A 20,348-nucleotide genomic window follows, 5' to 3' on the forward strand; every position below is an offset into this window, starting at 1 on the left:
GTCTTTCTGTGATCAGAAGTAAATCTTGATATAGCTGAAACGATGCATCTTCCCTGATTGTGTCTTTGTGTGTGTGCGCACACAGGACTTTGTCCTATGAACACATCCGAGAAAGGTGGATGGTTTTGCTCCAACAGAGTGAGCTCAAACCCAATTTCCTTAGAGAGGAATAATTCATCTCAGGTCATCCGCCTGGCCTGTTTGGCCTGATACATTGTCACAAACAGAGACGATGATCATTTATGAACACAGCGTAACTGTGGTAACATTAATATGATTAACATGAACTCAACAAACAGGACAGCTATGTTATTTTTCATTATCCTTCCAGTCTTCAAAGGGGTGACTATTTGTGTTCTTCATGTCATTCAAAAAAATGTATATACACGTCAATAAGCACTTTTATAAAGATGACAGTTGTGTTCGGTATTCTTATTCTTCATCTACTTTTGATACCTTTTGCTTTTGTTTTATTCAACTTACAGTGGAAAATGTCAACAAAATGGAAATTGTTTTTGTCAATCAACAATCACTTCCAGTCTGATCCAGCTATAATAATCAAAATTGATATGAAACGTAAAATCCAAACGGGAAAGGGAAGAGAAATCTATTTTAAAAATGTGCAGCCGATGTCACAGTCAGCCAACGTGGAGCAATTGAAAGAGGATCACAAGGTGCTGACATTGCCATCGGGTCATTGAACAACTAGTACTCGGTATCTTCTCAATAATGTAATGATTTCTTTCTGTTCCCCCTCATGCATTTTCAATTTCTAATTCCAAAGATGCGAGTTCGCATCGGTGTGTGTTTGTCTCAGCATCGTACATCCGTCACTCGGCACATACATTATTCTTCTGTGCAAACTGTGGGTAAAGAAACTGATTTACCGGGTTTGACATTGGGTGTCCTCAGAGAGAGGAATACGAAAGCACAGGGACAAATGAGAGGCAGAAGAGCTCGCTCAACTAGTGCATTGGTCTGGTCCAAGTGTAAGAAAACAGAAACAGCTCATAAGAAAGCGCAGACACACAGGGAGGCACTTTAGAAACATCTCACGGAACACCTCCCAGGGTTATAATAGTTAAGGAATTTTCAATATATTTTGAATTCATTAGTTAGTTTTTAGTTTTTAAATTTAGCACGTTTTAATTGGTATTGAGAGCAGGTTTGATATTTGTTCTATTTTATTAAATGCTTCATTTTAGTGTAGTTTTACTGTGTTGGTTTTAGTTTTTTTAAATAACTAAATCACTGTAAGAATTGTGTAGTAAAAACTCTAAATTAATTTTATTTTTAAAAATTATTTTAAAAACAACCACCCACAAATCAAATACAGGTACTGTATAACAGTCCACAGACTTTGAAGTAGAAAAAGTGCATTATTACTGCTTTGTTTGACGCATCAAAGTCAATGTCAAAATCTTTACAGTGATATTAATGTCCCAAACGAACATAACATCACCCTTGTGCATAATGAGCTAAAATAGAAGGTAAATATTTGTTTTTGACATGCCAATAGCAGACAAAGCATTCTCCAGCGTTCGCGTTGTCCATTCCTCACATCACAAAGCACCTCGCCCAGCCCATACCGAGGTTAAATTCTTACAAAAGGCGAGTTATGAGATTTAGGCCACGTTGTCCTGCTTTTTAACTCTTACAATAATCTGACACCTTATGTTAGTCTATTAATATTTACCAACAAATATTTTGAATATAAATGTTAAGCATTATGCAAAAAGTATGAAATGAGAACCTTCTCCTATTTCCTGAACTAGGAAACGTCCTTAAAATCCTTTTTGAGCATTATTGTTTAACAAGCGATGCATCCCAACCCCCCTTTATGTAATTCGCAGAGGTGGGCATTTCGTCAGTACCGACGGAAGGCCTGTCAGTCCACCACTGATGGACACCCGGTTTGCTGATGAATGACAAATCTCAGGTGATGTACGGATTTTTGCTTAATTTCCAAATGCTGCAGTTCTGATTTGAATGAGCCGCAGATTTGTCCTGCCAATAATATAGTAGCCCCATCATTTACTGACTGAGAGTGACTGTAGTGTCTCACCAAAACTGACAGAATCCAGTTACACTGGTTGTCTGGCTTGTCTGTGTCACTGCCTATCTCATGGAGACAGCTATATTTCTATTGATGGATCATCCACTTTGGCCAGTTCCATTGTGCGCGAGGCTGGCCCGTTTGCATTTTGTGTTGTGTGTGTGTAGCCACTGAAAACAACCCCTTTCCCTCGGGACCTTCGTTCTGCTCTGAATCTCTTAAGACTTTTCTGCCAGTACCTCTGCATAAACACTTCTTCTCGAGCACAGGTTTCATAATCAAGACTTTCAACCTAATCGACAGATGTGGTCACTTTTTTTTTTTTTTTTGCTAACCGCAGCACAATTTGCACGATGGCCTCACAGTACTGAGGTTGTGGGTTTGATTCCGGCTCCAGCCTTCCTGTGTGGAGTTTGCATGTTCTCCTCGTGCCTGCGTGAGTTTTCTCCGGGTACTGCGGTTTCCTCCCACATTCCAAAAACATGCATTGCAGGTTGATTGGACACGCTAAATTGACCACAGGTGTGAGTGTGATTGTGGATGGTTGTTCGTTTCTGTGTTCCCTGCGATTGGCTGGCGACCAGTTCAGGGTGAACCCCGCGTGGTACCCAAAGATAGCTGGGATTGGCTCCAGCACCTCCCGAGACCCTCGTAAGCAGAAGCAAATATAAGATCACTGAAGTCTCATTAACACCAGAAAAAGTTTCTACATTTGTTGCTAGTTACTCTTTGGTCAGAGGGATTGAAATATTCGCTCAATATGTTGACAAAATTATGAAGTTGCCCCAAAAAAAATCTTTGCTCACCAACAATTTCAACAAATATTTCCATCTTAATCCTGATGTAGGAACAATTATGGGTGAGCACAACTACCTGTAAGACAAAGGAAGGGGCGGTGAGTAAGTTGTCGGAACAACTTTGCTTTCCTGGAGCGGTTGAAGAATGTTGCTCTAAGAATCTTTACTGTTTCCAGTGCCTACTCGGGGAAGAGGAACATAGAAGGATGAGGCTGAAAATCTTTTTGCAAAATAACACCTTTGCATTGTACGTGCGCTCATTTCATTTTGTGGACTCAAAGCCCATGGAGCAACATGTGCAGCGAACTTTAAACAACCATTAGAGAAGATTCAACTGGTGAATTTCTGAATTTCAAGATTAATAAGAGCATCAAGTATAATTTTGTGTGTGGCAGACACAACACTTTAGTATTAGTCAGACAGCAACATGGAATTTAAAATGTTTCGGAACATTCATCTATGATGTGTGATTCAGTATTTTAATATTAATCTGCATATCGTCACACTAATAACGGCCAAACAAATTTTCCTTTTTTTTTGGCCAGTCAGATATTTTTGCAGGAAATGATTCTCTGTAGTCTGAAAGAGACAATCAGATCATAAATATGTACAAGTTATGCACAGCATGCTTTGGATATGTAATTTTTATTTTTCCTTTTTTTCTTTTTTTTTTTTGCTTATTTGAAAGGACAAGTTGTATCAAGACATTCTAAACTTCAATTACTGGAAGAGTTCCTTGAAAGCTGTAGAGGCCAGCTGGTATTGACGGTTGAGAGTGTAAACTTGAGGTCGTGCACTTCAGAATGCTCACAGCTTTTTCCTTTGTGCCCTGAAATGCTGCCAGAGTATTAGATCAGTCTGGAGAGACACTGAGAGAACCAAAACCAAATATGATGGTCACAGGGAGTCAAGCATGACGTTAGTTAGCGGAGGAAACATGAAAAATACAAATTTCTCATGATGGGCAAGAGTCAGAAGAGGACATTAAACCACCAGCAAGTGTGAGAAATCTAAAAGTGTTCATGATTTGGGTTATAAACAGTGACAGTGTGTGAGATGGCATTAGCTGATAATTAGTGTCATTTTTATGTATTTCCTCTCACAACAAGTAATACAGTTAAAATGGTGATGATGTTAATTTTGAGATTAGTATTACATATTTAATATTAAGCACGACTGTATCAATTATTTGTTTTTGAAAACAGCAGTATGCTTTATTTTCGAAGTTATGTTTTTCTTTTTAAGCATAAATCCTTATCCCTCTTTTTGCTGTTTTATATTTGGCACCATTCACCTTAGCATTCAGGTTAGGTTTTAGGTATTTTTGTCAACAGGATGTAGACTGTACAAGATCCTTTCTTATGTTTCGTTAGTTAGCATAACTGAAAATGGTTACGTATTACTTAAGGACGGAACGATTCACAAAATCGACGGAACATTCATATCTCGGTTTTATGGTCATGGTTTTCAATTCAGTTTGGCATGCGTTGACGCTTCAAAAGATGATTTATGTCTTGTATAGTTAGGTCAAAAGTATATGTTCATTATTATTCATTACGATTATGTTATTTTATTATTTATATTGTAATTATAGTTTTTTTTTAATCTATGCCAGCAGCAGAGAGCGGCAGGCATAACAAATAAATGCTCTTCACTTGAATTTCAAAAAGTACCATATAACCTACATAACCACCTGTTGCTATTCATATTTAAAGAAGAATGACTCCCTGCAAATATATCAGCTTTGTGTTCAACTATGCAAACCCAGGTTTTACACTCAATACATTTGTGACTTAAGTGAGACAAGATAATAATTTCAGTAGGCACACTTCTACTTTTTTGTTCATACCATGTGACCCACATCTAAACAAGGGGAAAAAAATGTCAATATTTGTATTCTGGTCTTTTAAGGCATGCTTTGTCCCTCACCTAGGACCTGTTTGCCATGGGCGACACAGCCAGGGTCATAAAGCGCCAGATAGTTTAGCTTCTTGGATCATTGGGACACACTAACATCTCCACCGAGATAAGGTGATGGCTCTGGGAGGGGCATACATACATATATACGTACAAAAGTATACTTAAATATGGTGATCTCCACCACTTTTACACCTGTCAGCAAAGGCATGGAAAATCTTTTACAGTGAGTGAACATGCGATTTAGCACCCGCTATTTCGGATCTTGGTAAAAGATTAAACTCTTTGTCGATCACATGCAACATACCCACCAACGGCCGGTGCGATCTGGTCATGTAGATAGCCAACGTGGCTAAACCGATGGCGGCCTATTCTCGTTCCCAGCGCAAGTCTAGCGCTAGGTATTTTGCTAGAATTTGCGTTGGTAGAATTGGGCGTAACGGGACGTTGCGGAATGGAAAATATTTTTTCCCAGCTAATCCTTGCAGAATTCCTCATTTGCATTTAATGAGGGCAGTAGGAAGCACAGTACGTAGGAGTACACTGTGCTTGAAATTGCGGAAACAGAAATTAGACTCGCTGGGGTCCGTGCATGAAATTGGCATATAAACAGCAACATCTACCCTTTCAGATGATGTAGTCGGCCATGCGTGTGACGTGAGCAATTGGAGACCAAATTGCACCCCCATCATGTCTCTGTGTTGATTGATCTTATTAGGCTGTGAGACTTATTTTCTGTGGCTTGAGTTTTGGCTTAAGCTGATATGTCTGTTCAAAAATGTTGTGCTTTATCTCATGAGACACTGTAGCTTTGTGGTCACAGTAGTAAGAATGAGCATGGGCATGGATGAATCCTTCCATTCAGAGTTGAAAGTTTCATTTTCGCCATCCACTGTGACAAGAGAGCGCCATTAATTTTCTCCGTCTTCCACTCAATTGCATCTAAGCCTGTCTTCTTTCCTTCTTTACTGCACCCTTTTTCTCCCGGTATTGCTACATTCTCTTTCCATCAATAACTCACTTCTCACCCCTCTCTCGTTTTTGTATTCACTTTTGCAATGTTTAACCAAATTTCATAGGGTCAGTAGCATCATGTGGGTTGGCTTAAAATATCGGATAAGACCAGCGTAAGTCTCCAAAAAGCTGCGCCTGTCAATTTACAAGCATTCTTTGAAAAAAAAATCATATTAGAAGTAGGGGTCTTTATAAAGGCCTTTTAAAGACAGTGGGTGTAGTACAACAATTAATTTCTGAGCATTGTGCTGCTTTAAATGTCCTGTGTTTGTAGTTCCTTGTTCCGGAAGGAGCTTACATTCTCCTGTATCCTGTATTGAAGTATGATTCAAGCTTGATTGATCTTTCTGGAATCCTAATTAGACTTAATTAACATCTATTTTTTTGTAATGGTCAAATGACACGGTTACAGGTTGAAACCACATCCTATAATTGGAATACACACACACACACACACCTTCACATTTGCAGACACACCCAAATACATATGTAGACATAAATTACAACCGAAAGAGGAACTGGTTATGATTGCACAGCAGTTACATGCAATTCACACTCATTGTCCACCTCCATAAATCATTTGTATGAGGAAATTTGTTCTTTTCTATCAAACATGGGGAAGTGTTTTTTTTTTGTTTGTTTTAGCAATTACTGTGAGGAAATTAAGTATTTGAACACCCTGCTATATTGCAAGTTCTCCCACTTAGAAATCCTGGAGGGGTCTGAAATTTTCATCGTAGGTGTATGTCAACTGTGAGAGAGATAATCTAAAAAGAATCATACAAAAATCACAATGTATGATTTTTTTTATCACTTTATTTGATACAGCTGAAAATATAATTATGAACATCTGTCAGCTAGAATTCTGACCCTCAAAGACTTGTTAGTCCGCTTTAAAAGTCCACCTCAGATGCTCCTGTGTGAGGTCGTTAGCTGCATAAAGACACCTGTCCACCCCATACAATCAGTAAGACTCAAACTTGTAACATGGTCCAGACCAACGAGCTGTCCAAAAACACCAGAGACGAAATTGTACAACTCCACAGTGACCGAAAGGGCTACTGAGAAATTGCCGGGCAGCTTGGTGAAAAAAAGGACCATTGTTGGATCAATATTTAGAAAATGGAAGACGATAAACATGACGCTCAATCTCAATCAGAGTGGAGCCCCGTGCCATATATCACCTCGTGGGGTCTCAATGATCCTAAGAAAGGTGACGAATCAGCCCAGAACTACATGACAGGACTTGGTCAATGACCTAAAAAGAGCTGGGGCACACTAAAACGTCATGGTTTGAAATCATGCCTGGCATGAAAGGTTCCCCTGCTTAAACCAGCAAATCCCCCCCCCTGCAGTGTGTGCAAACGATTTCTGCTTCTCAGTTTGGTCACCTGTTTTGTATTCCACAGACATCACTCCTTTAGGGGTCTTGAACGATGTTATATTGGCCGATGATTCTGAGAATGTGAAGCACTTTGGGATTCCTTGCTGTAAAAATTGCTATATAAATGAAATATACTTATTTAATTGTGATTACAAAAGCATTACTGGAGTGTGTTGAATCAAACAAATAAATAATATGAACGATTATACAACATCAAATTCTGTTAATATACATGCTATATAAACTTTGTGTTAATCCTGAAATGTCAATCCCTGAAAGTGATTTTCATTTTATTTGTTTGAAGGTTTATATTTAGACACATCACACAAATGTTACATTGCATGCATAATTAATGAAATACACAACAGATGACCTTTGCCTTAACTGTATTTATTTTCAGGCTTAGATTTATACACATGGCCTTTCAGTATTAATCTATCGATATATGCAAGAACTGCCATTTTCTAATGAACTTTTCCATAAATATTGGTGATTTGAATATGAGCAGCCAACACGTCTGTCTCCTTTTCACTTGCTCTCACTCGTTTTGCAAGTATCCTCCATCTTGTTTTGCTATTTCTTGTGTAGCTGATTGAAAAAAGGTTTGAGTTGGAGACGGGAGAAAGTGAGCTCTATATATGTGTGTGCGTGTGTTTGCATTTGTGTGTGTGCGTGTGTGTGGCCTGGGAATAATGCAGTTACTCAGCAGCAGTTGTGAAGGTCACTTTAACCAGCCTACATGCAGCTGGGCCAAGCACTTTCTCTCTGAGCGCGTCTGTGTGCAAATGCTTGCCGCTGAGTCGGGTGACATGGCGTTATGTTTATGTGGTGTGCTGTCCGAGCTACAAAGAGAGGTGACGTTTGCACACTGGCATCTGTTTGTTTGGGAGACATTTGAGAGACTGTCAAGTGCCAGGAGAGACTCGCTACTTGAGCAGACACAAGTGGGTGTGCACTGTATGCGTGTGTACAGCGTGCACTTAAATTGGCCCCATGTGCATTCGTGAAATGGGTATTCTGTTTCAAGTCGGGTTGTGACTAACTAATTGTGACGATGTTGAAATACACAAAGCAGAAATACAGTTTACTTCACTTACAATCACTCACCTAATGCGGCTTGGCGTTTCAACATCTTGACTGCCTAAAACAACGTGAAACACTGCTTGAAATAGACATTTGGAAAACTAACAGTCAACCAGCTGCTCTACCTCTAATTTATATTTCCCTTTTAGTGGTACAGTGGAATGCCAACTCATAAACATCTTAAGGATTGCAAATTTGAGAGTTCATCACATGCCTAGCATTAAGAACATTTTTCTTTTTTGCTTTCCTTTGTGTCACTTTTTTAAAAATTGGGTTTGAAGAGAATATGAAGAAGCAGCAATCTTTGGTGCTTAAGTTTTATTCTGGCAACATGCCTACTTCCTATTTTCTGTTCCTCTTCAGCCTCTTTATGTGAGTGGCTTTTTCATCACTTGTCATGCATTTCCTTTGTACTTTAATGTTGACAAGAAGACGCAGCGAGTGACAATATAAACTGCTGTGTAATTTTCTCACGCTCGCCACTAGCCAGCTAGATGCTGACTGGATAGCTTGTCACATGTGATCAAAATTACACAGAGAAATATATTACTGGTTTATTACTATATTACCGACTGCAATTTACACATGTGTGATAAAGTTAAAAATGTGATGTTTACTAGATTACTGGAATACCTTGAAAATGATGCATGTCAAGGCCTTTTAACATCCAAAGTCTTAGATTTATTTTATGCCACAAATTGCCAATTGTCATCAATGCTATTTTATTATTCGAACATATTAATGTTAAACCCGGTTGAACATGTGAATCTCATGTCTGCCCACAGTCAAAGATTCTACTTTGAATCTCTGCTTGGGCCAATTTGTGAGGAAATTGTTTGATCACACCGTTCTTTGTGGTTGTTTTCTGTGTATGCAGATTTCCTCACATATTCACAAAATACGCATGTTAAGATCAGCTAAAATTAAATTACTCATAGATGTGAGTGAATTTTGTGTGTCTATACAGTATATACCCTCAGATTAACTAGTGAGGTCTCACCACTTCTGCCACTACTTAACTATTGTTTAATAATGGACTGTAGATTTTATTAATGTTTTACAATCAATTTAATTTCATAGGAGAAATTGCTTTTGAATTTATACAGTATATACCCTCAGATTAACTAGTGAGGTCTCACCACTTCTGCCACTACTTAACTATTGTTTAATAATGGACTGTAGATTTTATTAATGTTTTACAATCAATTTAATTTCATAGGAGAAATTGCTTTTGAATTTACAACAAAATGGAAGTGGACCACTGTCATGAATCAAATTTTTTGGGGGCTCCATTTTTTTTCTCTCAGTGGGTGGTGCTATAATCTTCATGCCCGGCGTGTCGTTGTCTTTGCGCAGCGACATACCTTCTAGTCATGTGGAAGCTTTTTATAGCTCCTGAAAGAACGTGGTAGCCAAGAACATTTAGGGAACTACTCCATGCTTATTTTGCAATGCAGTACATTTACAGTAATTGTTGACCTATGTCCAACCACTATCCATTTTGTGAACTGCTTGTCGTAGTGAGTTGGAGCACTTTGGATGAGAGGGGAGGTCTGAACTGGTCACCAGCCACTCGCTGGGCTTGTTGACTAACAATTTCTGTATCACAGTTCTGTGTTTGTTTTTTTCCCTAGAAGTCATACTATATACATTCTAAAAACAGTTGGTTCAAATATAACATGATTTTGGAACTTGAACCTGGTTGTAGTGCGCTATTTTATTTTTTTTTTCATATGGGAACTAAAACTGGGAGCACTCGTTGCCTAGTGTCATGTTTCGGGCTGAGTTAGGCAGCCTAAACAAACACGTCGACTTGCATCATGCCCGCACATTGACATCATATGATGGCGCTTTTTTATTGGCTGACGACACATGACGTCGCGTCTAGTAGTAAAAGAACCACAACACCCAGATGACAGTTCGAACTTCCATCTTGCGGCGAATGGCCGATTATTAAACCGAAATAGATATAATTTAAACCCCAAAAGCTCCTGTACTAAAGTATTTGACAAAGTGGAAAACAAAGGTTTTCATTAAAATAATAGTTAGCTTCTGTTAGTGTTGTAAACGGTTATTGTTTTCTAAAAAATAAAAACAACAACAACAAAAAATACCTATTTGATTTTATGTTCTTAATAAGAGTGTTTATTTTTGTTCGCTTTCGTTACCAAAAATAACCTTGGTGTTTGCATGCGTGACATTATTTGTTGGCAGAGCTACCATAGGAGAAACCACCCTCATATATTCTTTAGGTTTGACTTTTTGTTGCTCTAATTTGAACAATTATGTCTCATTACTTTTAGTTCTGACAAATTTATCACTTTATGATTATTTTATAATTTCATAATGTTATAATTTAAAATTTTTTTTTTTTTATGGAAATCTTTGCAAGGAAGATATTGTCATGTTCGACTTTCTTGGATAAAACAAATATGCACAGAGAAAGTAAACATCATCTTTTCAAAAGATTAAAGCTGTTTTCAGTGGTCTGGGTATTGAAGTCAGTATTGATGTGGTTGTCAGGTATATTGTGGCGTTGTTTTGAGTCATTATTTGACCTTACTTTTACCCCATTTCCCTAAGTAATTGTTTGTGACATCCAAATGAGGTAAAGGTGATTGCTGCTTAGAGAACCGTGCTTTGGTATGATCAGGCTTGAGGCATTATTTGCATTACTCGAAGGCAGCTTTTGGAGTATGAGAGCTTGTTTTGCATGCCGTTATTTGATTGCTTGAAGAATGTTTGACATCCACCTTCATTTCAAGACGGCTCACACAGCAGGTTGGTGACTGGTTAAACTTGAATTGAAGAACGCTTTCTGAAATAGGCCACTGGACATCAAACAGCAAGAAAAACATGGACAATGATATTCCATCGAAATTTGCTTCTGGAATGCAGCTTTATTTTAAATTGACATTTAGTTGTTTACACAATTCCGAATCAGGTTCCGGAGGCAATCTGTCAGCTGATTTGCATAAAATAGCCTCTGTTTCCTCAATATGCAAATGAGGTGTGATGACTCGTCGCTCAAACTGCAACACGGTGCACCTTCAGTGACTTGCTCACCTAGCAATATTAATAATGAGAAGCTTGGAAATAAGTAGATATTGTGGAAATATTCTTACCAATACCATAATTATATCTTGGAAAGGTTTGGTTTTTTTTGTTAGTTTTTTTCTTGCCCACCAGGAGGTTAAGATCAGGGGATGTTATTGTAATTTGTCAACTATGGGCATGTGAAGCCCTTTGAGACTTTCTTGTGAATGAAAGGCTATAAAAATAAACTTGACTTGACGTGACTTGGATTACAACAAACAGTCATCCAAAAAACAGTATTTCTTTCCTATACAATAATTCTAAGGAGAAAAAAAGTGTCCATTGAAATTATGATTATGTGCCTTTTATATACTGTACATGTGCATCTTTTGTTAAAAGAATCCATACGTGCTCCTGTATTTGTATGTCAACAATGGTAGATGTCTATTGAAGCTCAGTGCTGCACCTGAATTTATTTTACAGGAACATTATTGTGTGTGTGTGTGTGTGATTCTAATAGAGAGGGTGAGGGAGTTGAAGTTGAACCACTAAGTGTAGATAAAGGTGTCTTATTTCCCCTCCTGATGATGCACAATAGGACCCCAGAAATGTCCCAGTTGGTAGGCATGTGGGATAGGGAGTGTGCGGTAATCTTTTTCTCTATATTTATTTTCAACAGGTGGTCCCAAGAGTGAGCTCGATGTTCCAGTTGAGCTGTGTGCATGTTTGCGCACGTTTCAAGCTCAAATGAATTTCCTATGTATGACCAGGGTTACAAAGTTAATCACGCACTTATTGTGTATCTTGTTTTTTTAAGTGAATTCGGCTGTGTAGTCAATAAAAGTCATTTTTCATGGACTGTTAATCTTTTGAATCCTTAAGGCAAATTTTGGTCAAGCTAGTCTGTTGCCATGGCGGTGGTGATAAGACACAGGATAAGGAATGCATCTGGAAAGAAATGGGACCTGCTAATTGTCACATTTGCTTGTTTCCTGGTTTCCATCAATTCCATTCCCTGGCTACTGTCACATAATTACTGAAGCATCTCAGCGACTCGGGTGTCTTTAACCTTTTGTTGTATGTGAAATGAGTGAGGCAATCCTTTTAAGGAATCCTAAAAAAATTCAACTTTTCATTATCACGTTCAACACATTCATTAGTGCATAAAGACAACGTGCCGCAGCCTTCTTGAATCTAACCAATGATATTGTGAAAATGTAAACTCTTTGCGGCGGTATTTTTTTTTATTATTATTTACACGTCAAAGCATAAATTATTTGAAAACTTTGTTTAAAAAAAAAGGGTCAATGGCCACGTATTTGAGAAAATTTACCTTTTAGAAATTGATAGATGATTAAGAATGTTTATAAATAAACTTGTCTCATAACATTACTGTTTTCGGAGTAATTTCCGTAGTGTCTATATGACTTCCTGTTTCTGTCAGCCCCCTGATGGATGGATGGTTCCAAATGTGGAATTGAAAATATTTACAGACTAGTAATTGTCAATAAAAACGTTGGAGGACAAGAATAGATGTATCAAAATGATAGATCTGCATAACAGCTGGTAAATTAATGAATTCTCTCTCCATTTTATTTTTTTAAGCACTTTCAGTTTGTGTGATAGCATTTCAGTTTGGATGTCCTTGGCAACGGCACAGCACGCAATAGGCTGATAAGCTCGTGCATACTGTGTGTTCACACGGTGGGGCAGAGTACAATTTATTCCTTACATTGTTGGGGAATCAAACTGCTTGCAAAATTATATTTAAGGAACATGCTTTACAAAACATGTACGCTATAAACAGGCACACTTTTTAAAGTTCAATCTTTGGTGAGATTACATGTGGTAAATGCCATCTGGGTAAATGTCATGACATCTACAATGATAGGTATACGTGAATAAAAGTGTGTTTTTGTGAGTGTGCGTGGTGTGCACGTGTGTAAGTGTGTGGGGGCGTGTCCGCAGAACAAGGGAGGTTACAAAGACTTTGCCAACAAAAAGGTAGAAGAGTGCAGAGGGAGATGGAGGGAAAATCATCCATGAAAAGGGAGGTGAAGTGGGCGGTACCTTCTCCAACTCCAGCCAATCAGAGAAAAGGGACTGGACTTAGAGGACAGCCAGTAGGGAGCAAAGCAGCAGCAGCAGTCACAGAGGGAGAGGAAGGGAAGCGTGTTTGCAATCGAGGGAGAGGAGTGGAGTCAGAAGAAGGGAAAGAGATGCAATGCTACAGAGTGAGACTGTCTGCTGAAAAAAATTCTTCCTGATCTCATTAAACAGCACGTTGTTTTCTGGAAGGTCAATGTTTTGATGCATTGCAGGAGCTTGGGATGCAGTTAGTTCACCTTGGATGCAAGTCGGGTGCCAACAGTACCAATTTGGACCTTTTGGGATTTCTACCAACTAAGTAGCCTTCCTCCAAGAACAGGCTTGGATCTGACAGCTGTTCAAACCAAAAGTAGGCAGTGACAGCCTCCGTTGTCTCACACAAACTGACTATATGTCTCTGAAAAAGAGACTCTCTAAGATTTAAGGTGCTGACTTCAACAGCTCAAACTGGACCCCCAAAAGGCCACGACAAAGCTGTGCCATTCAACACGGAGTACCGGAGCCAGCGTGACCTTGGAGCAATTGTCACCTGAATCCACTCTGGAAGCACCCGGCATGTCTCAGTCCAGTGGACGCTTGCACAATAAGAAAGCCGGCATTCGGGCTGCAGTCATCCTGATTGGACTCCTGCACAAGTCTCGTAAAGCCAAGGAGAAGGAGAAGGAGAAAGAAGAGAGTGAAGGGTGGGTCAAGTTCATTGTCTGATGAGACTGGAAGGCTGTGCAAGTAGTTTATATGAGCGTATGAGACAGTATGGCTCTGGTGGCTGTCTGCCAAAACAGGAACACACACACACACACACACACACGCACCCCCACTAGTCCAGCATGGAGCATGCTTGTGAAGAAAAGTTTATTGGTTGCAATTTATGTTAAGTCACCGGTATGTACCTCTTTGTGCGTTCCGTTTGATTCATTGGATTTCTATTTACAGTTTTTTCTAGGCTTTCTTTTTTATTGCGGTATGCTATAGTGTAGTGTGTTGAAGTGTGTGCGTGTCTCATCCACACTCGAGTGCATTTGGGTCAGTGGAAATAAAAAGGGGGAACAAGATGGAAAGGAGCGGCAGCAACAATGTTAGGAGTGAACAAAGGTCCATTCTGAGTGGTTTTGAAAAGCAAACATTCAGTACAGTACATTGCGTGAAGAGAAGAAAGATATCAGCCACACTGTAAAAGAGGAACATGGGAAAACTAAAGAGGTTGTAACGGGCTCAACGAAAGGGCCTGTTGAGTACATAAAGGAAAAAGTTCCCACTCATCTATTCCTGTACTGTATATCTACTTGACAGTTGTTGCTCTACCCTCAAGCACCGAGAGTGGGCACTCGTTTAAAGCTGTCCTGAATAAGTACTGGTCTCTAGTCTCTAGTTGCACAACGTGAACACATGCTTGGGTGTTTCCTATGCTCGCTCCAAGTGAGCCCTTAGCTTATGTACAATGAATCTGTGCGAAAGTAACAGCTGGTCTTGAATTAGGATAAAAGCTGCAAATGAAGCGTGCCAACCTTCACTGTCCATTGCGAATAACTAAGTAAACACGGAGCTGCTCCGGTAAATGAACAGTTTTGTCCATTATTATCTTAATGTACACTGCTGACAACCTCAGAGCACCTGCTGGAAACATACCACCTGTTAACAAACTGTTTTATAGCGTAAACGTTTGCGGTGACTCACGGTGGATTCTAATAAAAAGATCGGGACTTATTGTATTGTTTTGTTTTTTTTGTTTGTTTTTTTTAAGAACAAACACGAGCACAGAAGTACCCCCCCCCCCAAAAGGATTTTTTTGTGTGCTTGTGTGATATTATTATATATTTTGTGTGAGTGTACGCTCGTTTTCATTTCATTTTATTACATACATATTGGAAAAAAAGAAAAGGGTTTCCTCGCGGTGGTGCCGCTACTTCCCCCCCAAACTCCTGCTCTTAATGCATTTGCTCCTGTGTGTGACTTTGATTTGTGGGTTGTTGTTTTTTTCCCGCTTCATAGCCAATGACAACCACATACACAGAATCGGGACAATTGAAATAGCCTGAGGCAATCAGATAAAACATAGCAGAGCTGTCATTTCTATTGCTTTAGTGGTGTCACATGAGGATGGCAATTTTAGACACTTTTAACTTGATGTTGCTCTGTGCATGATTGGACCTTTTTCAGTCTTTTATATGATATCACCGCTATTTTTCTTTCTGACTCAGTCAGTGGCGGCATTCCCTGACTTTAAATGTGTTTTTCATGACCGTGAACGTAGAGGTAAATTACATACTGATTGTATTATATCAGTGGGTAAGAACAAGTGTTCTAATAAATAATAATAATAAGCCTCTGATTCTTGTTGTTGTTATCATTTGGGTGCGTGTGTGCGTTTTTGTCTGAGCGTATTTCCAATATGAGCGTAGAATTTTTTTTTTTCCGGTTCTAAATGAATCCGCATTGTCATCTTCAATGCTTGTTGAGAAAAGTGCTTGAATTTTGGTGGTCACATATCCTGTTGACTTGGTATTGTTTTTACAGAAAATAATTCTACCTAAAAGTTGACGTTTGGCCTGCAATTGGCTGGCAACCAGTTCAGGGTGTCCCCGGCCTACTGCCCGAAGATAGCTGGGATAGGCTCCAGCACCCCCCCCCCCGCGACCCTAGTGATGAGAAGCGGTACCGAAAATGGATGGATGACATGTTATTGTTATGCATTGTCGCGATCTATTATGAAGATAAGCGGTTCCGATGATGGATGGATGGATGATATGTTCCAGAACAGAGATCATTTAAAACATGTTTTTCACTTGCTACTGACAACTCCAACACACCAAACCTGCAAAGTGTCCAATCACTAACGCATATACATACACACACACACGCACACACTTCAGGGTACTGAGTCAGCACACCTGATGATGCAGTTGTGCTTACCTTGTGTTATGCCATCATTGACTAATTCAGCCATATTTCAGGGTCCAGAGACCCAACTATTTGTATACAAACCTTAAAAGCAATGTTTCCATCATATGTCCTTGCTAAAGTAAAGCTTGCAATTTCTGATGCCACACTGGCTTTTAGTGGAAACAATAGCAGCTGTGGCATTGCTTGGACAACAACACATCACCTTAAGTGTTTTTTCAAACTGGTAGACCAGCTCAGTCACTTTTCCCCTCTTTTCGCTTAATCTCCTTTGTAGTCGTGCATGTGGGTGTGATTCATAACTACTCTAAGTTTTGCCCAAGGATATAGTGTATAAGAACGATGAGACCTTCCCGTTTCTTGCAATATATTTCTGTTTACCATATCAAGAAATCTCAGAAGTTACTTCATCAAAAACTCCTCCTTGCTGGAAGGCTTAAGAGGTAAGCACATTAACGAAATGGAAATGTGCACTTCATGTGCATTTCAATATTGCATGGTGTATATTGTCCTTTTTCTATCTGTGTTTCTTCCGGTCTTATTTGAACTTACAAAGCGCGGTGTTATCGTGTGCAGTGAACACACCCCCTTTGTTGATGAAGTGAATATCAAACAAAAACATACATTTAAAAGATAAACAAAATAACAAACTTATATAATAAGGTTATAATATAATAAGAAATATATATATATATATATATATATATAGAGAGAGAGAGAGACCGAGAGAGAGAGAGAGAGAGAGAGATTTTTTAATCACTTATAATTTTAGAATGAGAATTTTAACACTTTTACTTTCCCTCCCTCCACAAGTGCAAAATGTAAAACAGCTCTCGTGAAATGGTGCCATTAAGTACGACTACACTGCAAACCATCATAATTATGAACCCAATTATGAAATCAATACATAAATATATTGTAGCTCTCTCAACCAGACCTGATTTGATCTCAAATTGTTGGCAGTTTGTTTGAAATATTGATCGATTGTGGTTGTCTGGTTTCTTTTGTTTGCTTGTCCCTGTTGTATATGTTTTTATTTGCTTTTATTTTGTTAAACCCTGGCGACTCAAAATATATTTAATATTATGTATTTATATATTTATAAAGAAAGGTTCGTTCCATTAAAGCAAGTTTCTTGACAGTTGCAAAACTTTGAAAGAGAATTCAAACATATTCCATCAAACAGAACACTATGTGCTAATGCAAATACCACCATGGACATGTTCAAATTTCAAGCGATGTTTAAATATTTAGTCTCAACTCAAAAGCAGCTGGTAGGGATCATGGTGCATTCGGTATTTAATTTTAAAAGCAAATCTGTCACAACTGTAGACACCAGATTAACTCATTTACTGCCATTGACGGCTAAAGACGTCAAAGATCCATTATTTATTTATTTTTTTACTGGGCTGGTAGTGAATGAGTTAAGAACAATTAAAACCTCACCAGTCAGGCAAAAGCACAACAGGTGGTGGAAAGTTAGCAACAGTAAATTGCTCAATCTTCCATCATATTCATCTGTTTGGCCCAGACAGCAGAAAATATCTTATTTAATGTACGATTCTTGGAACACAATTTCATAATGACAAACTATCCAAATCCCACAAAGTCCATTCTCATTGACTCAAGCATTGGTAATTTAATACCACACAATACAAGACAAGACAAGCTGGAGCTTTAATAAAGCGCTTTGCAAATGGTGTTACCAGCATATTCCCAACAGCTGCATTCACATTTATACCCTCCTATGCATATTATGTTATTAAATATAACCTTGAAATACCTAATTGCATTGAGAGGAAAAACAGGATCACGTGTAGGTGATGTTTGAGTCTCCCTTACTTGGCCAACTTACTCTTTTTCCCTTGTCCTGTATTCTGCGACTGCAGTTTATTTTTTACTGACTCACTGGTATTTCCATTCGTCCCTCACTCTATTTATTTCATCCTTCAATACTCACCTACTTTCCTTAAACTGTTCATGCCCTTTTATGTGTTTTACCCCATTTGTACAGAAGAGTTACAGAGGACCCAAATATGATGACATAAGCAGTTATATACCATACGTATTCTATTTTACTTCAATTTATACTCTCATTCCTGTAAAAAAAAACGTACCATACCTGTTGGCATGGGTTCTTGCTGACAACAATCAGACTTGTCTCAGGGTGTAACGGATGGGATGGCATTGTCTCTAACAAGTGTCCAGAGACTCCCTCAAGAGAACCCTGCTCAGGGGATTGAAAGCTCTATTTTTAGTCTGCAGATTCATTTATTCACTCTCCATAGCTTGCTCTCTTACAGCGATCTGTCTGACATCCATTCACTGGTTGCCTCGCCCACCCTCTCAATAGCGATCTCTCCCTTTTTGCAGGACCTTTTTACCTCCAATGTGCTTATCAGGGAGTCTGAAGTATAGTGGGGTGATTTGCGAAGAAAAGTATTCAATGTCTACTGACAGATTCTTTTGTACTCAGTTTGTCAGACGGGGCAAAATTGCGCCCTAAAAAAAAAAAAAGCTCAGTGAAAATTTGCAAAATTCGGTAGGTTTGATGGGATCTCAAGTGAAAATTAAAAATATGGACCAGGCAACCAGGATATTCAGTCAAGGGTACAAGATAAAAATAAAATAAAAAAAATTAAGGGCATACTCACACTACACGTCTACCATGCCAGGTTTTGACATATTTGACCAATTTAGGTGTCAATATTTTAACTTTCCTAACTTTGTGAATTATTTCTAGTCAATGCGTTCATTTCTATTATACAAGATACCAATTATTCTGAAAAACCCCACAATTCTTATGATTATATGACATATTTTGCTATACATCTATTAAATTGTCAATCTTTATTAGCAAACGTAACATCCAGAGACTCCAACTGGCACAAAGAGAAGTGAGGACATTCTCCTTTGGTCCTTACTGCCCTCTACTTGTTGCCCGTGACTTTTAGATTTGAATTTAAAATTAGGATAGTTCAGTCTTTGAATGGTCAGTATACGCATTTGTGACCTGTTTACGCCATGTTGGCCTGTGTTGAGAACTTGTGGGACTCTACCAACAGTTCCTGGGGTCAAACTCGTTATGAAAGGAGACAGAGCAGTTGCTGTGGCGCTACCGAGGTTTTGGAACTCCATTCCGGGAGATCTCAGGTAGCCAAACTCAGTGACTGCTTTTAAATCTTTTCTTCAGACTTACTTTTGCTCAGGTTTAATGTCTCCCTTAAATCAGTTTTATTATTCCATGACACTAAGCGACAATTTGAAATGACAAAACCCAATCGGATCATATTTCCTTTTCAATAGTCTATTTTCCCTTCCTCACTTAGGTTGCAGTTGAGTTGATTCTTACTTCGGGCAAGAAGTATTATATTAATCTATACATGATATTGAAAAGGTTCTGATAAATTTTTTTTCACCCATCACTTCTGTGCACCATAAAGGTAAAATAACGTTGATTAGATATTGAATCTAAATGATAAATTATGTAGATTAGAGACACATGATAACATTCATTGCCATATTTACACATAGTACAGACCTGGCGGCGGTGTATTCTATTTGGGTATTCTGGTCCCCTACTATTTTCATTTGCAGCTGTTTGGGAAGACATAAGGCAAATATTTTGTCGCTCAACCAACCTGGTTGCTATGGGGTCAAAAGCATGACACACAATTTCCAGGGCTGGGAAGGTGCATGTGTGCCTGGGATGGCAAGAATTTGACGTTGTGGCTTCACAGTCTAATACTTTCATTACTTATTTGGATTGTATTTGAGAAAGTGAAAGTGTTAAGAATGAACTGGTGATTTTCAAGTCACGTAAATTGTTCGTTTATTTATTCACTTTTTGCTGGAAAGCTTACAACATGTCCCAATCACTTTGAGGTGTTGATGATACACATCACAGAACACGTGAAAAGCATGCAAATTAAGGCTATATTTAGATTGTAGGAAAAAATTTTAAATCATACCTTCTTCGCTTTCATATGTGGTCCTATTTTTTGCAACGCGACCAGAGTATGATACTTACACTTGAAAAGACAATTTTTCTTCA

General features: G+C 38.6%; 1 protein-coding gene across 9 annotated transcripts in view; it reads left to right on the plus strand.

The window, feature by feature from the left end:
- Nucleotides 1-20,348, plus strand: part of rap1gap2a (RAP1 GTPase activating protein 2a) — a 71,684-nt gene that overhangs the window by 22,933 nt on the left and 28,403 nt on the right. Inside the window, exon 1 of one of the 9 annotated variants that reach the window (XM_088300109.1) lies at nucleotides 13,449-14,079. The exons of the other annotated variants lie outside the window; for them this stretch is intronic. Within the exon in view, the coding sequence (XP_088156235.1) occupies nucleotides 13,952-14,079 (128 nt within the window). The 5' untranslated portion in view covers nucleotides 13,449-13,951. Of the gene's footprint in view, nucleotides 1-13,448; nucleotides 14,080-20,348 lie in introns of those variants that run through there. 9 annotated transcript variants of the gene reach the window in all.

The sequence above is a fragment of the Idiotropiscis lumnitzeri genome, chromosome 7 (assembly GCF_059441095.1).
Source record: "Idiotropiscis lumnitzeri isolate Australia: NSW breed Sydney's pygmy pipehorse chromosome 7, RoL_Ilum_1.0, whole genome shotgun sequence".
Taxonomy (NCBI): domain Eukaryota; kingdom Metazoa; phylum Chordata; class Actinopteri; order Syngnathiformes; family Syngnathidae; genus Idiotropiscis; species Idiotropiscis lumnitzeri.